Source organism: Schistocerca nitens, chromosome 5 (assembly GCF_023898315.1).
Source record: "Schistocerca nitens isolate TAMUIC-IGC-003100 chromosome 5, iqSchNite1.1, whole genome shotgun sequence".
NCBI classification, from domain to species: Eukaryota; Metazoa; Arthropoda; class Insecta; order Orthoptera; family Acrididae; genus Schistocerca; species Schistocerca nitens.
Window position 1 is genome coordinate 640732014 of NC_064618.1, and position 20547 is coordinate 640752560.

General features: G+C 39.4%; 1 protein-coding gene across 5 annotated transcripts in view; it reads right to left on the minus strand.

Moving 5' to 3' along the window:
• The window catches only part of LOC126260800 (ATP-dependent DNA helicase DDX11), a 302773-nt gene that overhangs the window by 164400 nt on the left and 117826 nt on the right, over positions 1–20547 (minus strand). For 2 of the 5 annotated variants that reach the window (XM_049958157.1, XM_049958153.1), the window contains exon 1: positions 710–1056. The exons of 2 other annotated variants lie outside the window; for them this stretch is intronic. In XM_049958157.1, the coding sequence (XP_049814114.1) occupies positions 710–841 (132 nt within the window). In that variant the 5' untranslated portion in view covers positions 842–1056. Of the gene's footprint in view, positions 1–709; positions 1081–20547 lie in introns of those variants that run through there. One more of the 5 variants, XM_049958159.1, reaches the window with a different exon arrangement.

Consider the following 20547-nt stretch of genomic DNA (forward strand, 5'->3'; position numbering starts at 1 on the left):
TAAGAGTAGATCATTCACATATAATCATTTACATATAACAACAAACAATAATGAACCTTGTTAGGCATTTCTCAATTTTCTGTCCTCCAAATTGAGAACTCTACCCGTGATGAGGAACTTATATTTACAATACAGTCTAACACTTATTTTATCAGTAACAAGTTCACACGAATATATGTTTGCTCTTTTTGTCCTTCTAAAGAAACACTAGGTGATGTTATTTTAGGGTGTACTGTCCAGGTGCACTTTGTCTGTCTGTTCCTTTCAATAGTAGTGTGAATCTCATGATCAGCATGTAGTTTTATTTTTGACGGGACTTGGTGTTCCCTTTGACACATACCACATCACAGCAATATATTTCAGATGGGTTCCATGAAACATGCAAATAACTAAACATGCAGACATTTGTATTTGAGGAGGATGATTATTGGTGTGATAATATTTGGGATCCTATCTATAGACACATTCACTGAGGGCGTGTTTGGACTGAATTATTCGTGAGCTAGAAAATTAGCTAAAACGAAATACACTTACAAGCAGCTCCGCTAACAGTAGAAATACTTCATGAAAAATATTTTTTCGTCACGAAGCAAATGCGATAAAATTTAAAACCTGAATACAAACGCAGTTTTAAAAAGAAAATGAAGCAGGTAGTAAAGTTCCAGTACATATAAATCATTGTCCCTAATGAAGTGGAAAATATACTCACAGTGCCTGTAGGACTTTCAAATATTCCCAGTCTCCCAGATTCTAACGCTTCATACAAATTCGTCATGAAATCATGCTGAATGGAATAAGCCGTAAACGGGAATGGGAAAGAATCCGGAGGCTTCAACTCCATTTTACAAACGTTTACACGGTGTAGTAGACAAAGACTTCGGTGCTCACGAGGACGAAGAATACATGCCTATAGGTTTTTTTCTATACATACATGGTCCTTACTTCATAATTCAACAGTTTCACATCGAATAATCACAGTACAATTAAAAACTGAACAGCATCTGTAACAAAGAAAGATGGGATTTTAAAAAAGGAAATAAACACATTGCCGTTGACATTCAATTTGAAAACAGGTCTTTTCGCGCCGTGTACAACAGGATGGCCAACTGCAGAACTTAGGCCGCCATAAGCCGTCAATAATGCGCAATATTCTCGAACATAGAAAGTGTGGGGACAGATTGCGGAATAACTATGAGGATGCCAAAAGCTTTTGGAATATATTGTGCAACCTGTGGACAGCAAGTTTGCTTGGTGAGCAGTATCGACATTTGACAATATCCTCCCCAATACCTCGTACGGTGAAGTCTCTGGGCATCTTCCTGTTCGCTTTTCGTTGTTCTTGTGTTCTAAACGAGACAAAAGAGCGCATTTATTAAAGAGCGTAAAATAGCGAATCGTACTCTGAAAACTATTGCTGGATTTGTAGTGTGTTAGGGCAGATAGTTGTAAATACAGAAATATCGAGAATGAATATGATTTGCTACGAAATACACTGAACGGTACCGGTACCCTATAGTTACCAAGGAAGGTGCTTTAAAACAATTTTAAGTAACGCAAAGCAATGAATAAACGTATACATACAGTACGTATTAATGTGTGTGCATACATTACTTACCCGAATCTAATCCTTTAGCGCGTATATTATTGCATGATACATTTCCATAATTTTGTCTCAAGTATTTCGGTGACACGTATACAAGATGTGACATGTGCCTCTCATTTCTGTATATTATTTCCCTTATGCTTGTCAGTGGCAAATAATGAGATGAAAAGACTCCCATCGAGTATCACTAGAATTTTGCAATAATAGTGAATATGTCTCACGTCAGTATTAGCTGGCAGTAGTTGTGAAATCCATAAATTTATCATCAATATAAAGAAACAATTTGTACGATGTTTTAAATTACCTAGCAAACTGTATAATGTTTTTAATTTCTTGCCATGCTGCTTCTTATCGGTAGATGTTAAAAATGTGCAAGTTTGAGTCACTGCACAAGTATTCTGTTAAAACTCACTGCGAGAAAGAAAGCAAATCATCACACTTTGGTAATGTTTGTTTTCTAAGTGATTCTTTTTTTTTTTTTTTTCAAAATTACATCATATACAGCCTATGTAAAACACACTGATTTTGAATACACAAAACAATTCAGTTTCTCTATGAATATTTCTTAATTTTTAAATATAATGAACCCACCTCCGTGACCAAGGACGCTATTAGCATTCGAATTGCAATGTCCTCTGGCCACTTTCACATTTCGAGTCTTCGAAAGAGTTGACAGTACCGTAGAGCAACAGATAAACACTGATTTAGTGCAACTGGATTTCGCACATTGCAGTGATTTGATCGTGGGGATAAGGACGTCCGCTGTAATTTGTCCGGGGGGAGTTAAGAGAGGTGGAGGAAACGGGGTTGAGGGCAAGCCTCCAACATTGCCATTTTTAATATGAATTAGTTGGTTACTTCGAGACGCATTATCCTATAAGAACTACACTTTGTAGGTTACATAAAAAGCTTACTGTATCCCACAGAATTGTCATCTACACAGTTGTTACAGGTAGATTACTTTGATATTTAAACAAACAAATCATATAGCAGTTGTTAAAACCATCTCACTATTATTAGCTATATAATGCTACAAGTGGCTAAACAAGACGTTTAGCGGAATCACGGAAAATCACTTTTAGAAATTTATGAGAACTTTGTAATGAATAAATCCTTGTACTCCAGATTCCAGCGATTAGGTGGATGGGAGAGTAGGCGAGTGTCCTCCCCGTTGCGGACGCCTTCGCAAGGGGGAAACTTATTTCCAGTAATGTATCAAATGTTGTTCCATCACCATGTAAGAAGTTATGATAATTCTTTTTTTTTTTTTCGTCCAGCAACACGTTCATTTTACAATATTATGGTACATTTTTATCGAGCAGTGGTGAGAGAACTTCAATAATCTTGCACATTTTATCCTGTAATAACAATGACTGTCTGGAGTCATAATCAACTTTCCTCTTCCAACGATATGTGCAGCAGACGCAGGGTTGCTACTGTACTCGATAAATTATTTAACTGTATATAGTGACTTAATTTTTTAATATCATTGGTTTTGGGATAATAAATGAAAATACCATTTTAAAAAAGGACTAAATTATAGATTACACAATTCTAATTCTGCATCAGCTTTTTATTCTGTTGTATACTTTAACTGTTTTGTTCGTTAACTGCACTATCAGTCACACTACCTTAATTTACTGTAAAGTGTCAATGTACCGGGTGATCAAAAAGTCAGTATAAATTTGAAAACTGAATAAATCACGGAATAATGTAGATAGAGAGGTACAAATTGACACACATGCTTGGAATGACACGAGGTTTTATTAGAACTTAAAAAATACATAAGTTCAAAAAATGTCCGACAGATGGCGCTTCATCTGATAAGAATAGAAATAATTAGCATAACAAAGTAAGACAAAGCAAAGACGATTTTCTTTACAGGAAATGTTCAACATGTCCACCATCATTCCTCAACAGTAGCTGTAGTCGAGGAATAATGTTGTGAACAGCACTGTAAAGCATGTCCGGAGTTATGGTGAGGCATTGGCGTCGGATGTTGTCTTTCAGCATCCCTAGAGATGTCGGTCATCACGCTACACTTGCGACTTCAGGTAACTTCAAAGCCAATAATCGCACGAACTGAGGTCTGGGGACCCGGGAGGCCAAGCATGACGAAAGTGGCGGCTGAGCACACGATCATCACCAAACGACGTGCGCAAGAGATCTTTCACGCGTCTAGCAATACTTCGTTTTTGTTTGTTTGTTTGTTTGTTTGTTTTGTTCTAATAAAACCCCATGTCATTCCAAGCGTGTGTGACAATTTGTACCTCTCTATCTTCATTATTCCGTGGTTTATTAAGTTTTCAAATTTATACTGACTTTGTGACCACAAGGTATATTCTCGGTTTGGAATAGGCTACATTGTCAAGGGCATGAACGAAGCCTACCCTACCATTTCAATGGGGAACAATGAAAGATGAAAAAAATGCAGAAGCATGCATTACAACTGGAGTTCAGAGCTGCAGACGTAGCCAAGGTTCTAGCCAAAACAGAACTTTATCGTACCAAATATGACCGCACTCATATTCGGGCCTTGGAGGGACTTAGTGTTAGGTTCCTTTTTGAGCTAGGAACATCGGGTAGAAGGTTTTTACTTTAGACAGGACCAAAGGTCATTTGCATAGCCGCTCGAACATCTGTCTTAACGTAGCTATGTTTCAGTATATTAACACTTTCAACACTGCCCTCTGTACACCCGGCACTTGGCTGTGAACTGGCATATTAAATGGATGTTTGAAATTAGATTGCAAGGTACAGGAAAATGATAGGAATATGGTTCTTGCATCATTTCAAAGGTAACAGTAAGAGCTTTACATGAATGTGAGTTTATTTTACAATATAAAATACAAATGGGTGTTATAATTAAAAAAAGAAAACACAAAAATGTCGTGAATAAAAAAGTTTTACATGATCTGTCTCTTGAGTAATGCCATTATTACTGTATCTAAATTTAAAACAAAATGTCACTGAACTGTCTAACTGCAGGTACCTGTAAACTAGAGTATTTTAATAGTTCAGATGCAATTAGCCTTTGTGTGAAAATCCGGGAAACATTGTGGGACGCAAAGGCCAACCCGACAGTCCTTGCACCACCATCTACTTTCCTTCCTGATGCGCTTACCCGTCTCTTTCTTCCCCCTGTCTGAACATACTTTGCAATACCTAGTAGTATTCACCTTGTTTGCAGTGGGTGGGACCTTCTCTGAAAAGTGCCTTGCAAATGTCCTCTCAATTTGTGAGGATGAAGCTGCTTGTTGCTGAATAATATTTTCGCGCTTCTCAGACAATTTCTTCCCCACTTTGTCAATAAAGTCTACTAGGGATACATTCTTCGTAGCCTTCTCTTTATATAAAATAAAAGCCGGCCGTGGTGGCCGAGCGATTGTAGGCGCTCAGTCCGGAACCGTGCGACTGCTACGGTCGCAGGTTCGAATCCTGCCTCGGGCATGGATGTGTGTGATGTCCTTAGGTTAGTTAGGTTTAAGTAGTTCTTCTTATTGTAATCAATAATAACTTCTGGCTTTACAATTTCTGCTATTTGGCCCTCACTTGAATACTAGTGCTGGTAGACCTATGCTTTGTGTAAAGACAAAAAACATCTCGTTTTGACTTCCAGTTCACTGCCAAAGAGATGGTGTTTCCTCTGAAAAGGGATCTTTTTTTTTTAGTTTTAGTGTTTTGAATATTCGTCGCAAACCTTTCCTGTTTTTCATTACAGTTCCCACTCCAAGAGCTTTATTTTCCCAGAACATGTCCAAAAGAGATGGACTGGTGTAGTGCATCTCCATATAAAGGCAATGTCTTTTGCCAAAATACTGTGAACACAAGCTTTTTACAAGGCCCTCGATACTATTGTCAACACTGCCTGCAGAACCTGTATATACATCACAGTTTAGCATATAACCAGTTGATGACTCGCAGAGAGCATACAATTTTATTCCATATTTATTGGATTTGTTTTTCATGTAAACTCCGAAGCTTGTTTTACCACGAAAGGGACACATTGCCTCATCTGTTGTCAGATTCATGCGTGGACGAAAACTAATTTTGCTTTTATTCACAAAAAAATCAAACAAAGGCCTCAATTTGTGAAGTGGGTCATGCTTTTCTTCGCCTCTGCCAGTGAATGTAGCATTGTCATTCAAGTGTAACATCGACAATGTAGCGCAAAATCGATGGCGACTAAACAATTTACTCGCAAATCCTGTCTGCGAAATCGGGTCTGTTGACCAATAATCACTGATTTTCGGCAATTTGACGACGCACATATGCAAAATAATACTGAGAGACCAGTAAATCCATTGCAATTTTACTGCAGACACTTGTGCCAAACAGAGTTTATTTTCAGACTACCTATGCGTTTCATTGCCGTAATAACGTTACCAGCGTACCGATTCGTTTCACTTTTGATGAGCCGAATAGGGTCGTCATCAAAGAAATAGCTAAAATATTGAAGCTCCTCAGTGGCATTTGAAAAATGCGATGCTACGCCGACTACTTCCTGGAAATCCGGCAGTGCTGGCTGATCGTCTAGTTCCGACCAATCTTGCTCTTTGTGTTCAGTGAAGCACATACCACCAGGTACCACAGATGGTGACTGATGGTCTGTATCATTGTCTGCATAGAAAAAAAGTAATGCTAAGATTGGTACTAAGAGGTACTAAATGCAAGTGAAGTTATGAACACTACTCACAATACAAAATGCGGTAATGAACTCTTCACTTTATAAACAATTGAGACATAAACATATCAGAATCATAACTTGTACTTGCGTCTGGAGAGTACGAATCCTCTTTGTCAGAATGTCAATTTCAGATCCTGCATCTCCATAAAGAATATCTAAGATCTCTGTCTCCGTCAACTCGCTGCGCGATATTTTCACGATCGTAAACACCTGTGAATGAACTGCAGGTAACTTCGTCTTCGCAGTGCTCACAACCGCTCCCAGAATGAGATAGCTGATAAGTGCTTGCCTCTTGCGCAAGAAGAATGAAATACCTCCACATTAGTTGACGAAACTGCTTCGGAGACCCGCTAAACACGCTTACGGAGCCAAATAAAGGCTCGCCCGTACGGTATACGGGCGTCGTCGCCAACGTCAGGGCGGCCGCGCCAGTATGGCGTACGGGCACTGTGCTGGAAGTGTTAGGGGCTCCGGAAAGGCTCAAAATCATGAAAAGTTCAATTTTTACTTTTTTGCGTTTTCTGAATCTGCAGACTATTACCTTTTAATAGATATATAATTTATTCAATTCCGAAGACTACAACTTTTTTAAATTTTTTTTGAAATGTGTTCTACATGGGCGTGACCCACTGTGGCGCTGTTAAACTGCTGTCAAATGGTGTTATTATTAACGTCCGTGTTCATCAGGTACATTTTAGTGATGTGAGATAAAGTATGTGTTGTGGCTAACCTGTGATGGTTCAATATATATCGCTGGTGTGATTGTCGATTGTTTCATGTTTATTTACTCTGTCGTTATCTCGAAAATATTCGTAATTAATTCTGTTTCTTGAGTCTCTGTTTTGTTGAAGTATAATAATGAGTAAAAGTAAAGTTATTAGAAATCCTCTGAAGGCTTTTAAGAAAAGGAGAAATGTTGGAAAGCCAAAGGTATGTGTTATTAGTGTAAACAAAAAAGACGATGAAAATCCCCAACATAGCTTGTGTCCCAAAGAAGAAGACAGTTGGTGTAAATATAACAAAGGATTGCTAACTGGTGAAGTGTACACTCATAAGCATAGTCTGCCTCATGCAATAATGGAGGTGATAAAAGCTATTTTCAGAGACTTAGCAGCACTTGAACTGTTGAAAAAGTGTATTCACGGAAAAACTCAAAACCCCAATGAAAGTGTAAATAGTGTTATATGGTCGAGAATCCCCAAGACTGTATTTGTTGGAATAGAAACACTTCACTTTGGTGTGTATGATGCTGTTGCGACTTTCAATGATGGCAACATTGTAAGGTGCAAGGTATTTAGAAATATGGGAATGAAGATAGGTTCTAACATGGTACGAGCGATGCTTGCTTTAGACAAGGAACGCCTTCGGGCTGCAGACAGGGCTGTAAAGAGTCTAGAAATATAAGCAAGAGTAAACAGGAGGAGGAACAAGAGGAAGCTGGAGGAGGAGTTTGCAGAGGATGAAGATAATCCATCCTATGGACCTGGAATGCACTAAAAAGTTAATCCAATCTTTGTCGCTCGATTCCCAAAACTTTTATTTTCTCATACTAATTACATGTTTTCTAAGGATCTTCCAAACATATTTGTTTCAAACTTTCAGTAAATGTTACACAGTACCTTCTGCATAATTTAACACAGCCTTTTTCCAAAAAAACTGTATATTTTTGAATATATAAATAAAAAATTGCAAAAAAATGTTGTGAATTTTCATTACAATTGAAAAAAATCATCTTTAATAACTGAACTAAAATTTTGTAAAATCCCTGTGTTAAGTTGTAGCCCATATTCCAATAAATAATCTGTAAAAAGTTCAACTTCCTACCTCAAATACTTTGTGAGGAAAGATGTAATTTATAAGCGTTATTTTAACATTGCAAGTATAGGGCGTTCCGGAGCCCCTTAAGCAAGGTTTGAACGACGAACCAGAGCTGGCGCCCATTCAAACCGCACAAATCTTTTAATTCCTTTTGCAAAAGATTTCAATTGGGCTGAAATGCCACCATTTGTAAGTGCACCGTTGAGGTTTTACGTGCAAAAACCCTCGTTCGGTTTTCACGTGCAAAAACAGTCAGTCTTATTAACTCTAGACTGGAGCAAGACTGCTGGTTCAAATTTGGTCCACCGGTGTATCGGACCTTGGTCTAAGTTAAGTTTTAATCGTTTGAAAAACTCTTGTTTTGTTTGCATTTTACGTGCAAAAACACACGTTTTTCTGGGAGGTTTCTGAAGTGCGCCATTTCTGCACTTTATAGTTGTGTGAATCGGTTCAAAAAAAGTCGAAACGATTTTTTTTAATCCAATAATCTTCATCCGTGTCGAGATACAATGGTCTGAAACCGAATGCACCGACACGCTTTAAAGTGAATTAAATAAATAAAAAGAGCATTCTTACAATGAAATTAAAAACTCGCTTTCAAAAATCTAGTTTCTTTCGGATTTTACCTGCAAAAAATATGTTTTTGTGAATTTTTACGCGCGCCGCTTCTATGCTTCAAAATTGTGCGATTCGGTTGAAAAACTTGTGCGGTTCGTTTCAAATTTTGTAATAAAGTAGACAAATGTGTGTAAATAATAGTCGTCCTGTTGGTTTGTTAAAGCTTTCTTCGTTGCCGCGATATAAACAACATGGCTCGAAAGACAGTAAAATAAATCATACCAGATCAGTCGTCGCCCGAGTCGACAAAAACGTACATCGATTGCCAAGCTACGGCGGTCTAACGTCAAAATTATGGTAGAGTAGAAGTTGGAAACCAGAATGAACAACGTACCCGCCAGATATAGGAATGGAAAATGAGAGAACTAGATTTTCGACTTATCTGGCAGCTTCAAAGACACTTAAAGTATTTTCACATATTCATGCTTTTTTACGAGTTACTGTACCCTTAGTTCCCAAACGCAGTGAGCTCTCTCAGATGCAGTGTTGCCACACCTGTATCCTTAAGCCACTGATCCTGTGCCAAACTCCAGAAGATTCGCCATCCACAGTAAACTATAAATTTTATCGTATGACTGAAGATCATAGACGTAATAGATAAAAAAAAAATTCTGGTGGGATAAAATTTCTGGGAGTGGGTTAAACGCGTGAATATATCAAGATGTTTTCATGTAAACATTTTTGAAGCTGCCAGACAAACCAGAAAGCTAGTTCCCTTCTTTTGCATCCCTAACTCTGCCCAGGACATATTCGCCTTTTTTGTGCTATGATAGGAGCACTTTCATTCAAGTTAAGTTTATAACATAAGAACTACCATGTAAGACATCCCTGACGTGTAACATCCCGTTCGAAACGGTTCCAAGTGTTTCTGTTGGGCACCGAAGGTGCAATCGCAATTCAGAATTCATCCAGCGATTGTCGTTTTTTCATAATCTATGTTTTCGGTACGCGCTGTCATGGAAAACAAACTTAAAAATTCAGGCCGTGTTAACATGGACACTAAACCAGGTAAACTATTGCACGCTATTCCGGTGGGTTGTATTAACTGATACTAAATAGTAGAATTTGTGATAGTTATATCTCAGTGAAAACAGGGACGATCATCGTGGAAGAACGGCAAAAGGAAACTTTCGACTTTGTTGAGCGGTTTGACAAATGCAAAAACAAATTTATGACACTATAGTTCAAACAGTAAACTCCTTATAAAAGTAACACATTTCTGTGTGGGTGATCCTCTCACACTTCAAATAGTGGGACACAAACCGCCACCCACAAAATGTAGACCTTCACAATTAATAAAATGTTTCGGGCTGTTATGCCGTGGTGGAATGGATTCCACACTTAAACCCAACGTTTCGTCCCCATCTGCGAAGGACATCTCTAACGGGATCGTAGCTTCTTGTATTGACCAATTCATTCCCTGGTTCGCTACTGACTACACAGCAAAATTCAGTTAACGCTTACTTCCGCGCAGTGGCGTCAAATTTTTTTTTCTTTTTTCAAGTGGCCTTTGTCGACTGCCGTCGTCCGCTGTTACCATCACCCCATGATGGAAGACTGGTAAATATCCTTTTCAGTACCGGAATCCAGATATCTTTCAATTTCACGTCCTCCTATTGACATGCGGTGCACAAAAATGGTTATTCGTCCGCTGAGGTAAAAAGAACATTAAGACCACCCCCAGAAATCATAGCAATGTACATGCGCCAGTAAAATCGAAAGTTTTCCTGCCTTTCATTAAGAACGTTACTGACCGCATAGGAAAAATCTTGAAAAAACGGAACATCGCAGTAATCTACAGAATTGCCGGGAAAATGCAAGATCACATAAGATCGGCCAAGGATGCTCGCCAACTGCCGGAAAAAACAGGAATTTATAGGATTTCGTGTAGTTGTGGGGAAGTGTAAGTAGGTGCTACAAAAAGAACGCTCAAAAAACGACATGAAGAGCGCAAGAAGGTGGTGGCGCCCGGGGTGGACCAGGGCCCACCCAAAATTTTCCTTGCCCACTCAAATAAGACGGAAAAATATCAGAATCAAAGTCCACAGCCAAACTTTATTTCATAAAATTAAAATAACTTGTATAAAGTTGTAGACGTAAGGCAAACCATTCTGTTAATTTGTTAAACAATTTTGTATTGCCCCATATTAAAGCCGTAAAATAAAACTAATAAATTCCACCTATCTGTTGATCCCTACCTGTTGAACAATGAGTGAACAAACTAGTCGATCGATCAATCGAACGAACTTCCCCACTGTGTGTTTTGTGTTTGCGCGTGTGTCCTGTAGCTTGCATTGACAGTAAGCAACAAAAGCAAATTTGGTTTCATTGTGATATGTTTTGTTTTTAGTAGTGAATTGTACGTGTTGTGGAAAGCGAACGTAGTAAGGTGGTAAAACAGCCTTCAGGCGGCAACAAAAAGTAATTAAACTAAATGAGGACATTACAAAGTCTCCATTTTAAACTGCAGAGACTAGTATCTACGATCCAGTGAGTGACATAGAAAAAACTGTGTTCGATGATGATGAAGAAATGGAAGTAGGAAGAGAATTAAAACGGTTGAAAAATGAAAAATTCACAGAAAATAAAGGTAAAGATTAATTTTGTGTTCCTAGATCACAAGCAGCGCTAATACGCCTGCTTCAGTTTGTGATATACATACAAAACTTAGTGACGAACCAAAACAGCCTCCATTAAGACATTTCCGTTCTTGCATGTTTGGAAAAAGAACTTTACAGCTAGATTGTACAAAATTCATTCATGGCTAGAATATAGTATGGTACATGTTGCTACATATTACTTTGTCAGTCGATTTTTTTTTTTTTTTTCGTCTCCAAACTCACGGCACAAAATGTGAATTGTTTAGTTTTGTAAGTGAGGGTGTCACTAATTGAAAGAGAGTAATAGAGTCTCATTTCGGCTTTAAATATCATGAGAAGAGCTGCACACACACAAACTCTGTAGTTGCTTGAGAGTCTTTCAAAAATTTAACAAAGAGGTTAGGAGAGAATGCATCAGTTGCTGCACTGAAAGATGGAACGTATGCTCTGCAAGTCCTTGAAAGCAGAAGATACATGGAAACGATTGGCGATGTACTTCGATACACAGCCCTTCAAGGAATACCTCAAAGAGGTCACAATGAATCGAAGATAGCGCAAATAAGGAAAATATTTTAGAGTTAATATAATTTATAGGGAAAAGAGATCTGAGTGTCAGGAAAAAATTTGAATCTAAAATACGCACATCATGATATACCACACGAAATTTTTACCACCATGAGCAACATGGTGCTAGAACATATTTCAGATGAAGTATCTTGCTCAAATGATTGACGGGTCGAAAGATTGTTCAAAAACTGAACAACTATCAATAGTCTCTGGGTTAGTATTTAGGTGGTAACATATAAAAACGGTTTCTAGGTTTGAAGTTAGGGAAAAAAAAGATGCTTCTTCTCTGTTAGTCTGCATTTAAAAAATTATCAACTCGTGGAATTAATTTAAATCACTCCATTGCACAAACACATGATGGTGCTTTAGTTATGAGCGGTTCGTGCGCAGTTGTTCCAGCTCTTTTAATCAGGGAAGTACCACAAGTCAGCTCCATCTACACACACTGTACGAACCGTAGGATAAGTTGAAACTCGTCACAATAGCAACATTCAGAGCGATCAAATGGGCTACAGATTGTTTTTATAAGTGAGTCGACAGTGCATCAAATGTTTATTGATACACAATTAAAAATGAAGATTGGAAAGGTGGAATTAAAAAAGTTACGTGACAGTAGATACGTCTGTCAATACGTTTCATGTCTGGCTGTGAAGAAGACAATTGAAGCTATCGTTGTAACCCTAAGTATCATTGTAATCCTAGTACACATTCAGGCAGAAAATGCAGAACGAGCGGTAGAAGCATCAGGTTTCAGTGCAAAGTTAAATTTGTATTTTGTTTTTCATTTATGCCTGTTCACGACTTTGATTTGATTTCCTTCAGGGGAAAGATTGTTGCTGGAATCAGCCGTGTAGTAGCTACGTGGGTCAATCAAATGCGTAAATTAGACTCAGGTTTCACTTAACATAGGGAAAGAAAGTGTAGATGTGGCACCAAAAATAGTTGCTGATATCCTCACAGATTCCCCTTCTCTTGGTAGAATTCGAAAGTCGCTTAAACAGCTTTGAGAATATGTTTGTGATTTTCCGAATAAAGACATCCTGGAACGTGTATAACCAACTGATTTCAAATCTTTAGTGTTTGATAAAGTGTTACATACAATAAACACTGAACTCGAGAGGCGTTTAGTTGTAACTCTGGAATAATTAAAGGAATCACTTGTCTAAACCCAAAAAATGAATATTGTATAGATAGACAAATGTTACTGCCGTTGTTACAAAATTATTCATGCAACACTGAATCGTTGGAGGCAGAAATTAAGATGTTAAAAAATGTTGTTATTATACATGAAAAGCAAACCGGAATGAAGACTTAGATTTACTTGCATTGCTCAAGTTGTTAGAGCAACATAAACTTACGGTTGGTTGGTTGGTTGTTTCGGGGAAGGAGACCAGACAGCGAGGTCATCGGTCTCATCGGATTAGGGAAGGACGGGGAAGGAAGTCGGCCGTGCCCTTTGAAAGGAACCATCCCGGCATTTGCCTGGAGCGATTTAGGGAAATCACGGAAAACCTAAATCAGGATGGCCGGACGCGGGATTGAACCGTCGTCCTCCCGGATGCGAGTCCAGTGTCATAAACTTACGAAAAGTGATGTGTACAAATTAAGTCAAATAGCAGCGACTATTCCAGCTTCCTCTGCTTCATTTTCGTACATGCGACGTGTAAAAAGTGATGTAAGAAATTTAGCGTCTGATAAACGCCTAAGTTATTTGTCTATTCTTGTAAGAGAAAGGACTGTGAAAAAGACCAAAGATTTGCAAACAGTAGTTGATGATGTCGCCAAGATTAGTTGATGATTTCGCCATTAGTCACAGCAACAGAAAGATAACTTATTTTAAATTAAAGTAAACATCCGTTTGTTATTTTGTGTTACACAGGTTTTCGCGTTTTTCTCAGTGGTAACAATTTTTTTGTTTTCCAGCTGAACATAAAATGAATGTACTCTCGAAAACTTATTTGGAAGCATAATTTGTTTTGGTTGGGTGGCATGTCGGAAAATGGGTGTCATTCGTGTACGAGTATGTTACAGGCGGACGCTACATGGAGGCAGTTTTAGGTATAGTGATTTTGTTCTACGGATCCTATTGATGCCGGCAAAAGATCGGGCCCGAACTAAACGTTTACGGAACTCCCAACCTCAGCAAACAATTGTTTTGTAGCCGTTGCCGAATGTTTTGTGTACTCCGCTTTGCTTTGTACTGCGCGTGGATTGTTGTCTTCTTTTCTTAGTTTGAAATGACTGAAGAGACAAAATGCGGTTCAAGTACGAACATCATAACACCAGAAGGGATTGGCGATCCCTTATCAGCAATACTTCAGTTCTGCTTTCGCAGGAGCACAGAACACGGGGGTAGGCTGCCAGTCCTGCGAGAGAGAGGTTCCTCTCCCCTCACGCCGCCCTAGTTGTTCGTTTATGTGACAGCCGACTGCCACGATATGGCATCCGAATATACCTTTCAAGCCTGTGCTGTTAATAGCATATGGCTTATGTGTATAGGTGTGCTTTAGTTTCCAATACAAGAATGCAAATACTTGCTCAGTATTTTGCTATTACAAGGGAGTGTGTGTATCGGAAAACATGGCTTATACAGGGTGTTACAAAAAGGTACGACCAAACTTTCAGGAAAATTCCTCACACACAAAGAAAGAAAATATGTTATGTGGACATGTGTCCGGAAACGCTTACTTTCCATGTTAGAGCTCATTTTATTGCTTCTCTTCAAACCACATTAATCATGGAATCGAAACACACAGCAACAGAACGTAACAGCGTGACTTCAAACACTTTGTTACAGGAAATGTTCAAAATGTCCTCCGTTAGCGAGGATACACTCATCCACCCTCCGTTGCATGGAATCCCTGATGAGCTGATGCAGCCCTGGAGAATGGCGTATTGTATCACAGCCGTCCACAATACGAGCACGAAGAGTCTCTACATTTGGTACCGGGGTTGCGTAGACAAGTGCTTTCAAATGCCCCCATAAATGAAAGTCAAGAGGGTTGAGGTCAGAAGAGCGTGGAGGCCATGGAATTGGTCCGCCTCTACCAATCCATCGGTCACCGAATCTGTTGTTGAGATGCGTACGAACACTTCGACTGAAATGTGCAGGAGCTCCAACGTGCATGAACCACATGTTGTGTCGTACTTGTAAAGGCACTTGTTCTAGCAGCACAGGTAGAGTATCCCGTATGAAATCACGATAACGTGCTGCATTGAGCGTAGGTGGACGAAACTAAAATGAGCTCTAACATGGAAAGTAAGCGTTTCCGGACACATGTCCACATAACATCTTTTCTTTATTTGTGTGTGAGGAATGTTTCCTGAAAGTTTGGCCGTACCTTTTTGTAACATCCTGTATATGCAAGTGTACCGAAGTTTCTGATACAAGGATGGCAATGTTTGCAGTATTTTATTGTTAGTACAGGGGAGTACGTCTATTGGGAAATATAGTTACGCATGTTCTGTGGCTTCCGAATTTGCTTATATTTCGTTTTTAATAATGTTTGTGTTTTTCCTATTCAAAAGCTCCCATATTTTCGTTGCTCTCCCGATGGTTTGTGTGGAGTGGGAAGAAATTGTCAGGCTGTTTAGATTTAGGGGAGGTTGGCATAGGACGTAATGATAGTGAGGTAGGAAAAGAGACCCTTGTATTTATGGTTACAAAGGCTCTGAGCACTATGGGACTTAACATCTGAGGTCATCAGTCCCCTAGAACTTAGAACTACTTAAACCTAACTAACCTAAGGACATCACACACATCCATGCCCGAGGCAGGATTCGAGCCTGCGACCGTAGCAGTCATGCGGTTCCGGACTGAAGCGCCTAGAACCGCTCGGCCACCGCGGCCGGGTTGTGTTTATGGCCAGAGCAATTAACAAAAATTGGAAATCTTGTAGAAATGAAATGTGAATCTAATATTTTATTGTCTGTTAAGTCACTATTATTGCTGTTGTTATGTGTGCAAATTAACTGTCACACGTAATTTTTTAAAAATATTTTCGTCCAAGATGGAACAGTTTTTCAGTCAGTTAATGAAGGCTTAAAATGCCCCAACAAAAAGACAGAATCAGTCACTGGCTTTATTATACAACTACAACGCATTTCGATGGTTACTCCGTAATATTCAGATGGTAAATGCTCAAATTACATTGATTTACATTTCGTTTGCCAGCAACAAGTAAAGTCATCGTAATGTTTTGAAGATTCTTGCTATTTTTTCTGCATCGAAAGGGTTACTCATATCTATATTACAAAACGACTAACCCGGGGCGCGGCGACCAAACACATTTGTAAGTTGCTTATAAAAAGCCTCCAGGGGCAATGAAAATTTGACTGTCAAGATTTCGCGTAGTTATTGACCAACTTGAAAAATTCAAAATAATTTACTCATTAAGAGGTATAATCATATGTTAGAAGTTTATCACAATAGGGCAATACTGCAGTTAGACCAAAGTGTTTGTCTCGAGGCAACGTAACTGATGGCATGCAAATGCCCGGGCATTTATTCATTCAGTTTTAGAATGAGAGCATGCAGGGACTTCCGACAAACTAACTTCGAATCTTTTCCCCACCGGCAGCCCCCCCCCCTCCCCCCCCCCCCCCCCACACACACACAGACTAAATGCTGGAAAGAAAAAGTTTATCGCTTATTGGATTTCCGCTGTCTATGCCATTAAAACGGCAGCATCAGGCATGACGTTTTAATTTATTAGTTCTTTACTACTAACACTATTGGGAACATATTTTGCAGGCAGTATCTGCGTGTATCACTGAATGTAACTGCAAACTTATATGACTGGACGACACAGTTCTGGAGAAATGACGTCAAGTATATTTGTTGTTGTTGTTGTGGTCTTCAGTCCTGAGACTGGTTTGATGCAGCTCTCCATGCTACTCTATCCTGTGCAAGCTTCTTCATCTCCCAGTACCTACTGCAACCTACATCCTTCTGAATCTGCTTAGTGTATGCATCTCTTGGTCTCCCCCTACGATTTTTACCCTCCACGCTGCCCTCCAATACTAAATTGGTGATCCCTTGATGCCTCAGAACATGTCCTACCAACCGATCCCTTCTTCTGGTCAAGTTGTGCCACAAACTCCTCTTCTCCCCAATCCTATTCAGTACCTCCTCATTAGTTATGTGATCTACCCACCTAATCTTCAGCATTCTTCTGTAGCACCACATTTCGAAAGCTTCTATTCTCTTCTTGTCCAAACTATTTATCGTCCATGTTTCACTTCCATACATGGCTACACTCCATACAAATACTTTCAGAAAAGACTTCCTGACACTTAAATCTATACTCGATGTTAACAAATTTCTCTTCTTCAGAAACGCTTTCCTTGCCATTGCCAGTCTACATTTTATATCCTCTCTACTTCGACCATCATCAGTTATTTTGCTCCCCAAATAGCAAAACTCCTTTACTACTTTAAGTGTCTCATTTCCTAATCTAATACCCTCAACATCACCCGACTTAATTCGACTACATTCCATTATCCTCGTTTTGCTTTTGTTGATGTTCATCTTATATCCTCCCTTCAAGACACCATCCATTCCATTCAACTGCTCTTCCAAGTCCTTTGCTGTCTCTGACAGAATTACAATGTCATCGGCGAACCTCAAAGTTTTTATTTCTTCTCCATGGATTTTAATACCTACTCCGAATTTTTCTTTTGTTTCCTTTACTGCTTGCTCAATATACAGATTGAATAACATCGGGGAGAGGCTACAACCCTGTCTTACTCCCTTCCCAACCACTGCTTCCCTTTCATGTCCCTCGACTCTTATAACTGCCATCTGGTTTCTGTACAAATTGTAAATAGCCTTTCGCTCCCTGTATTTTACCCCTGCCACCTTTAGAATTAGAAAGAGAGTATTCCAGTCAACATTGTCAAAAGCTTTCTCTAAGTCTACAAATGCTAGAAACGTAGGTTTGCCTTTCCTTAATCTTTCTTCTAAGATAAGTCGTAAGGTCAGTATTGCCTCACGTGTCCCAGTATTTCTACGGAATCCAAACTGATCTTCCCCGAGGTCGGCTTCTACTAGTTTTTCCATTCGTCTGTAAAGAATTCGTGTTAGTATTTTGCAGCTGTGGCTTATTAAACTGATTGTTCGGTAATTTTCACATCTGTCAACACCTGCTTTCTTTGGGATTGGAATTATTATATTCTTCTTGAAGTCTGAGGGTATTTCGCCTGTTTCATACATCTTGCTCACCAGATGGTAGAGTTTTGTCAGGACTGGCTCTCCCAAGGCCGTCAGTAGTTCCAATGGAATGTTGTCTACTCCGGGGGCCTTGTTTCGACTTAGGTCTTTCAGTGCTCTGTCAAACTCTTCACGCAGTATCGTATCTCCCATTTCATCTTCATCTACATCCTCTTCCATTTCCATAATATTGTCCTCAAGTACATCGCCCTTGTATAGACCCTCTATATACTCCTTCCACCTTTCTGCTTTCCCTTCTTTGCTTAGAACTGGGTTTCCATCTGAGCTCTTGATGTTCATACAAGTGGTTCTCTTATCTCCAAAGGTCTCTTTAATTTTCCTGTAGGCAGTATCTATCTTACCCTTAGTAAGATAAGCCTCTACATCCTTACATTTGTCCTCTAGCCATCCCTGCTTAGCCATTTTGCACTTCCTGTCGATCTCATTTTTGAGACGTTTGTATTCCTTTTTGCCTGCTTCATTTACTGCATTTTTATATTTTCTCCTTTCATCAATTAAATTCAATATTTCTTCTGTTACCCAAGGATTTCTACTAGCCCTCGTCTTTTTACCTACTTGATACTCTGCTGCCTTCACTACTTCATCCCTCAAAGCTACCCATTCTTCTTCTACTGTATTTCTTTCCCCCATTCCTGTCAATTGTTCCCTTATGCTCTCCCTGAAACTCTGTACAACCTCTGGTTCTTTCAGTTTATCCAGGTCCCATCTCCTTAAATTCCCACCTTTTTGCAGTTTCTTCAGTTTTAATCTACAGGTCATAACCAATAGATTGTGGTCAGAGTCCACATCTGCCCCTGGAAATGTCTTACAATTTAAAACCTGGTTCCTAAATCTCTGTCTTACCATTATATAATCAATCTGATACCTTTTAGTATCTCCAGGGTTCTTCCATGTATACAACCTTCTATCGTGATTCTTAAACCAAGTGTTAGCTATGATTAAATTGTGCTCTGTGCAAAATTCTACCAGGCGGCTTCCTCTTTCATTTCTTAGCCCCAATCCATATTCACCTACTATGTTTCCTTCTCTCCCTTTTCCTACACTGGAATTCCAGTCACCCATAACTATTAAATTTTCATCTCCCTTCACAATCTGAATAATTTCTTTTATTTCATCATACATTTCTTCAATTTCTTCGTCATCTGCAGAGGTAGTTGGCATATAAACTTGTACTACTGTAGTAGGTGTGGGCTTCGTATCTATCTTGGCCACAATAATGCGTTCACTAAGCTGTTTGTAGTAGCTTACCCGCGTTCCTATTTTCCTATTCATTATTAAACCTACTCCTGCATTACCCCTATTTGACTTTGTGTTTATAACCCTGTAGTCACCTGACCAGAAGTCTTGTTCCTCCTGCCACCGAACTTCACTAATTCCCACTATATCTAACTTTAACCTATCAATTTCCCTTTTCAAATTTTCTAACCTACCTGCCCGATTAAGGGACCTGACATTCCACGCTCCGATCCGTAGAACGCCAGTTTTCTTTCTCCTGATAACGACATCCTCTTGAGTAGTCCCCGCCCGGAGATCCGAATGGGGGACTATTTTACCTCCGGAATATTTTACCCAAGAGGACGCCATCATCATTTAATCATACAGTAAAGCTGCATGCCCTCGGGAAAAATTACGGCCGTAGTTTCCCCTTGCTTTCAGCCGTTCGCAGTACCAGCACAGCAAGGCCGTTTTGGTTATTGTTACAAGGCCAGATCAGTCAATCATCCAGACTGTTGCCCTTGCAGCTACTGAAAAGGCTGCTGCCCCTCTTCAGGAACCACACGTTTGTCTGGCCTCTCAACAGATACCCCTCCGTTATGGTTGTACCTACGGTACGGCTATCTGTATCGATGAGGCACGCAAGCCTCCCCACCAACGGCAAGGTCCATGGTTCATGGGGGGGCAAGTATATTTAGATGCGTGAAAAACTATCATTTACTTATAATGCCGCTTAGCAACATTTTATCAGGCACGACGTTTTAATTAACTAATTTTTAACTACTAACTCTAGGTGGTATCCACATAAACCACTGAATGTACCTCCAAAATTATATCATGGAATGACACACAGTTCATGAGACACGTCATAAACATTGATATGCGGGAAAAACTAGCTTCTGCTTAAAAAAAAAATGGTTCAAATGGCTCTGAGGACTATGGGACTTAACTTCTCAGGTCATCAGTCCCCTAGAACTTAGAACTACTTAAACCTAACTAACCTAAGGACATCACACACATCCATGCCCGAGGCAGGATTCGAACCTGCGACCGTAGTGGTCGCGCGGTTCCAGACTGTATCGCCTAGAACCGCTCGGCCACTTCGGCTGGCCAGTTTCTGCTTCAAATGTGGCACAAATTACCCAGATTATATTCATCCAGTATTTGATAATGAGAGCACTTCGACTTTCAACGAATTTTAAGCATA